This window comes from Chinchilla lanigera, unplaced genomic scaffold, assembly GCF_000276665.1.
Source record: "Chinchilla lanigera isolate Chin_1 unplaced genomic scaffold, ChiLan1.0 scaffold00013, whole genome shotgun sequence".
Classification (NCBI taxonomy): domain Eukaryota; kingdom Metazoa; phylum Chordata; class Mammalia; order Rodentia; family Chinchillidae; genus Chinchilla; species Chinchilla lanigera.
Window position 1 is genome coordinate 14,041,883 of NW_004955414.1, and position 12,281 is coordinate 14,054,163.

General features: G+C 45.9%; 1 protein-coding gene across 2 annotated transcripts in view; it reads left to right on the plus strand.

Annotated features, from left to right (window-relative positions):
* Positions 1-11,766, plus strand: part of Ints4 (integrator complex subunit 4) — a 118,819-nt gene extending 107,053 nt beyond the window's left edge. For both annotated transcript variants that reach the window (XM_005379824.2, XM_005379825.2), the window contains exons 20-23: positions 1,625-1,784; positions 1,981-2,124; positions 6,344-6,464; positions 11,363-11,766. In XM_005379824.2, coding sequence (XP_005379881.1) covers positions 1,625-1,784; positions 1,981-2,124; positions 6,344-6,464; positions 11,363-11,541 — 604 coding nt within the window. In that variant the 3' untranslated portion in view covers positions 11,542-11,766. The remainder of the gene's footprint in view (positions 1-1,624; positions 1,785-1,980; positions 2,125-6,343; positions 6,465-11,362) is intronic.
* The last annotated feature ends 515 nt before the right edge of the window (positions 11,767-12,281 follow it).

The following is a 12,281-nucleotide window of genomic DNA, read 5'->3' on the forward strand; positions in this document are numbered from 1 at the left end:
CCTCAGTCTCCCAAGCTGACCTAGAACTTGCAGTGATTCTCCTGCCTCAGTCTCTCAAGTGCTGGGATTACAGATGTGTGCCACATCTGGAAGTATAGGATTTTAAAGGATTTAATCATTTCTTCCACTTGTTGCTACTGCCCTCATGAACATGACCAAACCTGAGGTTTTAATGACCTTGTATTTCTCCTTTTTTCATTTGGTTATGATAGCTTCCTGCAACCCAAATCCCTATCAACTGAGGAATGGATAAAAGTTGCGGTATTTTTATATAATGGACTATTACTCAGCTATAAAGATAAATTCAAGGCTTTTATAGGTAAATGGACACAACTGGAGACCACAGTCATAAGTGAAATAAATCAGACCCGCATGTGTAAATTCCGTATTGTCTGTGTGGTGTAAGAACCTGAAAGAGTGAATAAAAGCTAGGAGGTATGATAAATATTGCAAAAGTTAAGGAAACTGCTCAAAAGAACAGCTGGGTGAGGAAAAAGAGAAGAGAAGGGGAAAATTATGTATCTATGTATACACAGGATAGCTAACATAGTTGTACTACTGACTTCTATTGCTTTATTGAAAAGAATAGTTAGTGTTTAATTGTTTGATCAATCTTACATGTTTGTTTACCTGAGTAACCAATTTGAAGATATCAATATGTAATACAATAACCAGTTAATTTCTTATCACCTTGTCTGAAATTCTGTATTGCTTATATTGTTTTTGTGTTATTTTTGTAAATGTATGTGTGTTTGTTAATGTTTTCATTCTTTTATCTTTAAAATTAAAAAAAGATGATAGCGTCCTACAGGGCTTGGTTGCATTACCACCCTTCACCAGCAGAGGATGCTCTCTAGCAAAGCGCGCCATTCTCTCTTGGCCCTATTAGATTCTGGCTTTAAATGTGAAATACATTCATGCTTTATTTTTAGTTTTAGATGCTTTAAAAGAGTTTATTTTTATACAGTTGGGTTGGAGAGGCTTTTGGAAAAGTGACAGCTCTGAGTTGCCAAAGTTTCTCACTTGCTGTTAACTAGAACTACATATTCTTTATTAATTTAGCCTCCGAGGTTCTGAGCAGGTATCGATTCTGTGGCAAACTCTTTTTCTTGCTGTCACTTCCACAAAGCAGAGTGCTCCGGGTTCAGTCTGAGCTGGGAATCAGTTGCTTAAGTTTTCTGAGCTCAGTGCACCATCATCCTCTCTGAATCTCAGTGTTCCTATTGGTTGAATGGAAACTCCATTAAGATAGTTCTTCTCCTTTGCTTTACTATTCTGTCCCTAGTACCTAGAATAGTACTAGATTTTTGATAGGTCATAAAAATATAGTTGTTAAATACATGAATACATCTCTAAGAGGAAAATAAGAATTCTGTCAGTGTCCAGGATTGCTGGGAGGGTTGAGTAAGATCATTGAAACCACTTAAGCATATGTCTGGGGCAGAGTGGCTATTCAGTAAAGTGAGTCTCTTACGGTTTCATGTCACTACATCATAATTATCTGGGCATCGTGTGTCTCAGCCCCGAACCTTGCATGCTCCTTCTCCCTGAGGGCGTGGCAGGTATTTAGGGCTTAAGCCTGTGGGATGACTGGGTGGTTAAGTGCTTCTGTTTGTTCCTGCAGGTGTTTCATCGCTGATTTGCCGCAGTTGCAGGACAGCTTTGTGGACAAACTCCTTGACCTTATGCCCCGACTCATGACATCTAAACCTGCAGAAGTGGTCAAAATTCTGCAGACCATGCTGCGCCAGAGTGCCTTCCTGCACCTTCCCCTTCCAGAGCAGGTCAGGGCTATGTCACACCGCTTCAGGCCAAGTCTGCCCAGACAGTGAAACCTGTCTGTGGAGCAGCTTGGCAAGGGCCCGCCCTGTGATCGTCTCGGCACGCCCCCACCCTTTAGATAAGGAGAGGGAAGAGCAATTATGTTTTGTTGCCCCAGCTTGACCCAGGTTTAGAATCATTGTATTTTCTTGTTTACAGATCCACAAAGCCTCAGCCACCATCATTGAGCCAGCGGGCGAGTCAGACAACCCTTTGCGATTTACATCTGGATTGGTGGTGGCTCTGGATGTTGATGCAACCCTGGAACACGTGCAGGACCCGCAGGGCACTGTGAAGGTCCAGGTTGGTTGGAGTTCGAGTTCCAACACCTTTAGGTGTTCCTTGTAATGAGGCATTTCACTTTAGAACCCCTGTAATCTCCGCCTGAGGGACTGAAAGTGGGAGGAGAAGAGATGAGCCTCTGTGCTGACAGACGTGGGCCTGAAGCGCAGCTCTACTGCTGAGCAGCTCTACCCTGCGGCCCAAGTTAGACTTCGAGCCTCAGATTCTACAACTGACAAATAGGAATAGTTGAATTGAAATAAATGTCCAGAATGGTTCATGGAATGACCTTTTGTTCTTACAGTGGAAAGTTTAAGATTTCATTCTTAGCACAGGGATGAAAAAAAGATTGAGGTGCTTATAGGCCTTGTACTCCAGAGACTGAGGTAAGAGCATCACTTGCGCAGGAATTCAAGACCAATCTGGGCAACAGAGCAAGACTCCACCTTTTTAAACTTTTTTTTGAGACAGTGTCTCCCTGTATAGTTCAGGCTGGCCTTGAACTATGTAGCGTATGCTAGCCTTAAACTCGCAGCAATTCACCTGACTCAGACTCTTGAGTGCTGGGATTATAGATATGTACCATCACTCCTGGATCCATCTTAAAAACAGAAGAAAAAAAAGGACTTTATTCTTTTTTGGTACTGGGATTGAACCCATAGTCTCAGACCTGTTAGGCAGTGCTCTACTGGTGAGCTGTATCTCCAGCCTTTAAAAATTTTGAGGAAAGGTCTTGCCAAGTTGCCCAGGCTGTCTTGAACTTTTGATCCTCCTGCCTCACCTCCTTGGTAGCAGGGTTTACAGGCATGTGCCACCACATCCAGACACTTGACCTTTTTTTCTTGAGACAGGGTCTTGCTGTGTAGTTAAAGCTGGCCTTGAACTTGCAGTGATCCTATTGCCTCAGCCTTTCAAGTGCTGGGATTATAGGCTTGTGCCATCACGCCTGGCATGACTTGATCTGTTATTAAAGAAAATTGTAATAAACAAGACTTTCCTAGGCCATAGGTGGGTCAACTGGAAAGAAAAATGTATAGATAGGAAAAAGAAATGACTATGTATTTTTTCTTGAGCCAGCTAGATATATTAGAGACACACAGAGATGTTGTAGGTACTAATCAATTCAGACAGCCTGCAGTTAAGCTCCACCCCTCCATCCAGCCATCCTGTTCATTCATGCACATGTGCGTTAGTGGTTACTCTGCTGTACTTGCTAATGACTGCAGCTGTCACGGTAAGTACATCAGCTTCTGCTCTCAGGATGCTCAGCTGCATTGGACAGGCAGCTGTGGAATAGAAGTTCAGTAGGACACACTCAGAGATAACTTGAAAGTATTGTAGTGGAGCTGAAGGAAAGGCTTTGTGGAGATGCTGGTGCCTAGAGGGATTTGAAACGAAGAACAGGGGAAAGAAGAAGGGGAAAGGGAAGTGTTCTAGACGTGTAAAAGCAGAAATGTGAGCACTGGTGCTGAGTACTGTACAGTCAGGACAGAAAACTGCAGCAGTCAGGAAAAGCTTCCTGGAGGAGGTAAGGATGTGCATCAAGCCCTGAAGATGGTACTTTTGGCTGTGGTGACAGTGCAGGATCAAGACTCTGCCCTCTCAGCAGGAGTTATCACAAATCTATGAGACCTACAGGGAGCTCATTCTGAGCTAGCTGTGAAGTTGTACTGCACTTTATATTACGTCTTTCCTCACATTTATGGTTTTCCATGCTAGCTGCACTTTCTTTTTTTTTTTGGTCTTTTTTGAGACAGGGTCTCACAATGCAGTTCAGGCTGGCCTTGAGCTCACTTCGTCGCCCAGGCTGGCCTTGAACTTGCAGCAATCCTCCCGCCTCAGCCTCCCGAGTGCTGGGATTACAGGCATGTGCCACCATGCCTGGTGCTAGCTGCACTTTTAATTACTCAGAAGCATTAAAAAATACTGATGAGAGCCAAGTGTGGTGGTGCATGCCTGTAATCCCAGCTCAGGAGGCTGAGGCAAGCCGAGCGTGGTGGCACACACCTGTAATCCCAGCACTCGGGAGGCTGGGGCAGGAGGATTGTTGTGCATCTGAGGCCAGCCTGGGCTACAAAGTGAGCTCAAGGCCAGCCTGAACTGCATAGCGAGACCCTGTCTCAAAAAGACAAAAAAAAAAAAAGGAGGCTGAGGCAAGAGGATTGCTGCAAGTTTGAGGTCAGCCTATGCTATATAGTGAATTCAATGCTAGCCTGAACTACATAGCAAAACCCTGTCTCAAACAAAACCAAACGCCAAAATGACAACAATAACAGAAAACAAACAAAAAGTACTGATAAACAGGTTACAACCCATACCAATTAAATCAGCGGTACCAGTATTGTTTTTAAGAGATCATAGGTGATTCTAATGGGCGGTCAGTGATTCTGAACACCACTGTTTGACACTGTCCATGACAAAACATTCCCTGATGAACTAATCATACGTGAGATCACAGTATGGTTCATTTGCCAGGCTGTCCTTCAGTTTTCATCCCTGAACCACCTCCATGTCCCGCATAGGGAAAGTGGTGCTTCTACAAGTGGGAGCTGGGGCTCTCAGTGCCTGGTCTTGGGGAAGCTCCAGTGCGCTGAAAAGTGCTCTCCAGCCCAGCCGCACGGCCTGAGTTCCTTGTCTGTGCTTTGGTGCTAGCATGTAGTCGTAAACATGCCTTGGAGAGTACAGTCTCCTCAGAGGATGTGTATGTGTTCTTAAATGCAGACCCTCCCAGGACTTTAGTAATACTTGTTAGCATAATGCAGGTATTATACTCAAATTGCAAGAGATGTGACTGGATGTGGTGGTGCACACCTGTAATGCCAGCACACTGGGAGGCAGAGGCAGGAGGATCACAAGTTCATGCCACACCTGGGTAATTTAGTGACTTGGTGAGACCTTGTCTCAAAATAAAATACAAAAAAGGGCTGAAGATGTTGTTCAGTGATAAAGCCTTGGGTTTAGTCTCCAGTAATTCAGCAAAAAAGAGAGAAAGAGATTGGTTTGTAATTGTTCGAAATTCAAAATATAGTTCGTGCTGGCCATTTTCTTCCCTGATCTACTTGGGCTGCAGATTTCTTAGCTTCCGTCTTGGCAGCAGTAGAAGGGAAAAAGGACAGCCTCCGAGCACCTGTCTCACAGAAGAGCTGAGCGTTTCACCACCGCAGTGTGCTGAGAGTGCTGGGAGATTCTGCTGTCTGTGTCCACCCTCCTCTGGCCGTCCCTTCTGAAAAATGAAGCATATGAACTTGTTTTTAAAGATAACAAGAATCTGGAAGTGGGGACACCAGCTTCTTTCTTCTGTAGTTGCTTTGGGGCACACAGCCTGGAAGAGCGTGAGGAGAAAGCTTAAGGAAGGGTGGCCAGGCTCCCTGGCCTGTGGTGCCAGCTACTTGTGAGGCTGAGCCTGGGAGGTCAGGCCTGCTGTGCACTTTGCCGATCAGGTGTCCCTGCCGAGTGTCAGCTGTGGGATTATGCCAGTGACTTCCAGCCTGTGCACACGGTGTGAACCTGTCTCTTAAGTTAAAAAACAGAAGGGAAGAACTGGGGGACCTGAGGAGAGACAAAAGATGCTTATGGGGCAAGCTGGCAAATACAAGCTTCCCTGAAGTTTGAAGCTGAAAGAACTGTGTAGCTCCCTAGCATGCCCTTATCAGTGTATTTACACACAGCAGGTCCTACCTGGGCCTGTGACCAGCCTCCGTTGTGCTTCTGCTTCATGGGTACTCTGGGTTGTGTATCGGGTGCTCTACATAGGTAGCTGGCAGGCCCTCGCGATGCCGAGGAAAGAATGACGGCAGTTTGTGAGATGTGAAGCCTGGCCAGTGATCTGAGCACACCCTTCACTGAGTACTCTGTAGAAAGAGACAGATAATTGTTTTCCTAGCCGCTTAAAACTTAGTACAGAAAATTAAAAATCGAGTACAAAAAAACTCTGTCTGGTGATGGATGCTGGGCCCTGCCTGACATGTTTCAGAGTGAAAGAAGGGTCACTCTGGTGGGGTGCTTGGGAGGGTTGTCCCAGTCAGAATTAATATTTTTACCTCTTATTGTACTTAATTATCAGGAATTGAGGAAACATATACTGCTTGTTTCTAGGGCAGAGGGTTTATAGATCTCTCTGTAATCTTGGTGTCTCCTCAAGGAACAGCCTTTCATGACCTGGTTTCATCTCTCTTTCTGTTTTTGGGTTCAAAGTAGGTGCCACTGTCAATTTTCTTAGCTCTTCTGTCCCTCCTCTTAGGTCTTATATCCAGATGGCCAGGCTCAGATGATCCACCCCAAGCCAGCAGACTTCCGGAATCCTGGCCCAGGGCGCCACCGTCTCATCACTCAGGTGTACCTCTCCCATACTGCCTGGACAGGTAAGGAGCCAGTGGCCACGGCGGGTAGGAAAAGAGGCTCCTGGAGGTCACTTCTGCCCTTCAGCATTTGCTTTTTGCAGTTTGAAAAAAAATATACATACTTGCATCATATGTGCTGAGGATTGAACTTGATTCTGTAAGGATTTCATAAGCTCAGACAGGGTACCTTTGGACTAATTTGCTGCACTGATTGCAGGAGGAACAAGATTCTGGAGATTATAATAGAATGCAGTCTCCTGGAAAAGTCCCCGGGCTGCATGCCAGGAGACTGCTTTCTTGTTCTCTGTTAATGAACTGGGCAAGTCATTCTGTTTTTCTCACCTTCAAAATGAAGATGATAATTCCCAACCTGTAAATTATTTGTGAGGGTTACTTTGGAAATTAAATAGTTTCAGGTTTCTTCCCAAAGTTTTAAAATCTCTATTTGTATCTAAATAGTTCAGTTTATTCCCTTCAAACAAGTAACAAGCTAACTGTTCTTCCTGTCCACATGGGCTGGCTTATGGGATAATGCAGAGTAAGATGATACGTTCATGGAGCAACTGAGTAGACCCAGACTAGTTTATGAAAACTGTGTAAATACTTCTTTTTGCTTCTTCAGATCTTTAAAAATAAAATGAGAGATGTGGGCGCAGAGTTGTAACACTGCAGGCCTGTAAGGCTATTTTGGAAAACTTCAAAAGAGACTCAGTCTGTAGAACCTATAATGCAGGGCACAATTTGCCTCAGTGGTGTTTGCTAAATCACTGACAATGACTCGAGAACAAGGCTTTTTGCTGCCTGGCAAGCGCAAGGCCCTGAGTTCGATTCCCAGTACTCCCCTCCCCCAAAAAAAGACTGGCCTTTACTAGAAACAGTGTTCTTTAAAAAATGTTTTATAACCTCATGTGTGTAGCACATGATTACATTCATTGTGGGGTGTGGGTGCATGTACACAACACATCCTAATTCTTCATCGCCTTCTCCTCCCATCCCTCCCCAAAAAGGTGTTTGATGGCACCAAATTTGGTTTATTTTAGAATTAGGGGGATGCCTTCTGGAATTTTTGTTCATTTTGTGTTTAAAAATACATGAAGAATATTTGTTTGTCTTTGGTACCAGGAATTGAACTCAGGCCCGTGTGCTTGCCAGGCAGGCACTTGTGCCGCTGGGCTATATCCCTCGTCCCTACACGAAGAATATTTAACGCCGTTATGAATGGTTTCTGTCAGCAGCAGTGGATGTCTACTGAAGACTCTGGGGTGTCCACAAAGGGACAGTAGAGTAGTACCATTGAATGTTAAGGAGCCTGTTTGGGATTCTCGTGATCCAAAGTCAGGCATAGGTGAGGGAGCATCCAGCAGTGCTTTTACCCAGTACTGCTTCCCTGAGCATTCCCCATTCCACATCTTTGCATCCTGCCGTATTTCTGTAACTGCTTGCCTAAACCACTAACTCCTTAGGAGAGTGCCCCCCACCCCCTTCTGCAGTCCTTGTGATCAGACGCAGGCTGTCTTGCATGCTGGGGAAGTGTGTTATGGCAGAGGCACATTGCCGGGCTCTTCGATGCAGGACTCCTAGACACAGAGAAGGGTATGCGGTCACACAGTTTGGGGTTTTTGGTGGGGAGACCATGGTCTCACTAAGTTGTCCCGGTGGGCCTTGGACTCAGGGTCCTTCCGACTCAGGTTCGAGAGTAGCTGGGAGGACAGGTGTGCGTTTCTGCTCCTGGCTCTTGAAGCAGTTGTTTGGTAAGGGCAGTGTCCAGGGAAGCAGAGCGAAGCATGCTAGGGTTCAGATGAGCTCGGAAGGTCCTGGGAGAACGACTGACTCGCCCTTGGTCACGCAGCAAGGGATTCTGACACCAGAGCTAGAACCTAGGTCTGAGGCTGTCTGCTTCCAAGCTCAAGCTTCTTTCTATGAGGACGTTTCCTCTGAAGGTATTCTGGTTTATTGTAGAGCACCCCCCGCTTTTTTTTAAACTGCTAGGCTGTCCTGAGCCTGAAGAATTCTAACTCATCCTAGATCATCTCTGATCATTTGCTCCCCTGCCACCATTACAAATTCCCATTTAAAGTCTCTGCATAGCATTTGTTCATGTCAGATATTTTCGCACTTAATTGTTCATTTGATATTCTCTCCTATCTGACCATACTTCCTGGAAGTAAGGAACTTGCTTGTCTTTCTTCAGTGTCCCTAGTATCCCTATATCTTCTGCCCCTGGTCCCCAGTGTATGGTCTCTCAACAAGTAGTACAAGTGGAATACGTGCTTCTGATTATGCAGTTGAAATCCAGTTAATCCTTAGGCCAACTCTGGTAGGAATCAGTCTTCTCCATTTCCCAGATGCACACTTGGAGGCCCACACAGCTGCTCAGTGACGGAGCTGAGCTGGCGCTCAGACTTCTGGCTCCCGGATACCGCCCGTTTTCACTCTGCTGTGCTCCCTCTGGTCTGGGATGAGAACTTGAGACATGCTCTCATGCTAAATGCACTTGTCCCTTCTGTCTCTTCTCATGGGGGATGGAGCCTGGAATTTGTGGGAGCCCCGCCAGTCCCCCTGCAGCTCCACACCAGAGCTGCTCCTGTGGGCAGCAGGATGCTGCCCTGGCAGAAGCTGAGTCTCATAGACCAGGTTTCAAATTCTGCCTTCCTCACTGTGTGATCCTGAGGAAGTTATTTTATATTTGGGTGTGATTTTCCTAATCTTTCAGATGGAAATAAAAGCCAGCAGTGGTGGTGTACTCCTGTAATTCCAGCACTGTGGGAGGTTGAGGCAAGAGGATAGTATGTTCAAGCCAGGCCTGGACAGTTAGCACCTTAGCAAGACCCTGTCTCAAAAAGTAAAAATAAAAAGAGCTGGGGATGTAGCTCAGTGTGAAGGCTCTGGATTCAATCTTCAGCCCTTGACCCCAAAAAGGGAACTAAGAGTATAAACCTCCTAGCTTTTTCCAGGCATGATGGATAGGCTGTATGATTTGTCTCAGATGATATTTTGTCTCTTCTCTCCTGTTTTTTCTCCTTTCCTCCTATGCCATTTTCTTGAATTGCCATTCTTACCAAATTCTGATGAGGGAAGGCATAACGACCCCGCAGAGTCGAGTGCTACATCTCTCCCACCCATCTTTACCAGGATTTGGCTCTTGAAAGTTCTGGGAAACCGCACACATGGCTGTGGTCTGATGTCTGGGATGGAATGAGTGTGTGTGGCAGACTACAAGGGCAGGGCTAGTGTCCCTGCAGGTTCACTCCTGGTGGATGGGAGGCGCCGTGCCATGTGGGCATGTGTGCCTCATGGCAGGTAAATGCTGGTGGGAGGCTGCAGTCAGAATCATGCTGAACTCTGGGGTTGGCAAGGATGTTTTGGCTTTGGCTGCCTGCAAACCTTTCTATTCTGCAAGGTGCCACTGGAAGCCTGCAAGTGAGCAGGAACAGGCCTGGGGGAGCACTGAGAAATCCTGGTGCCTCTGCCCTTATTCCTTTCCATGCCACTCCTACCTGCTCAACCTCTTAGCCTGGGGCTTGACTTTAACTGTTGCGCCTTTTGTTCAGCTGCCCCTAAGTAAGGAGGACACGCCAAACTCATTCTGCTCCAGGCCTTTGAACTTGCCTTTGGGTTATTCTAAATCCTCTCCCCCTTCTTCAGCATGGAAGCCATATGGTTAAAAGAAAGATCAATTGATTCACTTTGTGAGCAGGTTCAAGTTTTTGTCACAGCTATGGATTTGGGCATTCACTTAGAACCTGTCTCCGCCACAGGACTTTTTTCAAGACAGTACAGTCTTTCTTTCATCATGTGGCAGGGTAAGAATTCTTGGGGTTCAAGGTAGTTAAAGTACATACTCCCCAGTAGGTAGGGCCTACAACCCCTTCCAGCTGAAGGAAGCTATAGAACAGAGACCTCCACTCCCTCAGCACCCAATAAAGAATTATAGGGATATGTGTCTCTCAGGGAAAAATGGGACAGGAGACTAGGGTGTGGCAAAGCTGGCTGGGGAAGTGAATGTGACCTGTTAATTACAAAATCCAAGACACATGCTCAGAGAAGTGCCAAAGCCCTGCTTATAGACTTCTCATGAGAACTGGAGTAGTCTTTTGATAGGATGACCTAGACCTGACTCCAGCCTGAGAACTGGCCCATCCAAAATGACAGACCACATCAAGTTTTGGCCAATGTGTTCCCTCTTGCATGGTGGTTTGTCTCCATACTGTAGGATGTACTTTTTTTCCTACTTTTACTTGGGCAAAATTCACTGTGCAGAGCCTGATTCTTTTCCTACCTTTAATGAAACTTCGCTATGGTTTGCCCCCCCGGGGGGCGGGATTCTTGGTGTTGCCAGATGTGGTGGTGTGTGTCTGTAATCCCAGAACTCAGGAGGCTGAGGCAGGAGGATTCTTGTGAATTCAAGGCCAGTTTAAGCTACAAAGGAAGTTCAAGGCCAGCCTGAACTGCTTAGCAAAACCCTGTCGCAGAGAGACCAAAAAAAAAAAAAAAGAAGAAGAAGAATGTAGAGTTCACATTGTACACTACTCAAACCCTTAAAACTGAACTACTTATCTAGATATGGGGATAAGCCCAAGCACCTGTGGCCCTCTGTCCCGAGGCTGGCTTCTGTCAAAGAAAGCTGTTTAGCCCACCCTTGAATTACTCTCAGAACATCTCAGCAGCTTTGGCTCTGAGCTGCACGGAGCCCAGAGACCCAGGGAGGAAAATGTCCTATCTGTAGGCTTGCCATCAGCCCCAGATTCAGGCTGGGAAGATGTTTCTGTTTTGTGAGGGTAAAGGGAGGGATGTGGACAGATGAAAAAGTGTTCTCCAAACCTTAGTGCTTCCATCTTTGATGTTGCTTTTCTTTGATGTTTCATCTCGATTTTTAGCAGTCGGCCTGTCTTAGAGGATTTCTTTTTTCTTGTATCCAGAACCATGCCAGGTGGAAGTGAAGCTGCTGCTGGCCTACAACTCCAGTGCTCGAATTCCAAAATCGCCCTGGATTGAAGGTGCTGAGGTGTCACCGCAGGTGGAAACCAGCATCGAGGGCACCATCCCCTTCAGCAAGCCTGTGAAAGTTTACATAATGCCCAAGCCTGCAAGACGCTGAGTCACAAGCAGTCTTCACGGCCACAGCCCAGGAGGTCCCGCGTAGGTGTCCACGAGCAGATGCCTGGAGCACTTCACTGAACGTGGCGTGTGGGTATAAGGAACATGGGACCCTTACAGTCTCACTTGGTATCACACACAGGATAAGTTATTTTTGCATTAAAAAACCAAAAACATTACACTGTACTTCTCCCCACTGCTCATAATAAAGTTGAGAAAACACTGAGGTCTGCTACTTTCTGCTCCTTAAAAAGTATGTGTGGCCATGACTTCAGCATTTATTCCTCATACTTACACGCTTAATGCTGAGATATAAAATGCAATTTTCTAGGCACTTCCAAAGAGCTGGTTATTTGAGGCATAATCTTGTTTCTTAAAGTAACAGTCTGTTTGCCGGGGCTAACCTGAAAGCTACTTTAACAGCTGTGGTTTTTTACCACAGAGTTTCTGAAAGACCTTAGACATTGGTTGTTTTGCTGAAAGGCCTCTTCCCTAACTCATACAGTTGGGGGGCCAAGGATTGACTGAGCAGCTGGAGAATGAATCATTTTCATCTGGAGGGGAATTTTTGATCTTGCTTGCCATTTCCTTGGGGCCCTTTTGCCTTTAATAAAATGAAATAAAACAGGAAAGCCATATTTTAGAAAAGAAATCAGCACTGTGGGATTCAGCATAAGGATACATTAACAACAGTCTGTGCCTTGGAGAGGCTAACTGCGGCAAGGCCTGTGCTGTGCACTT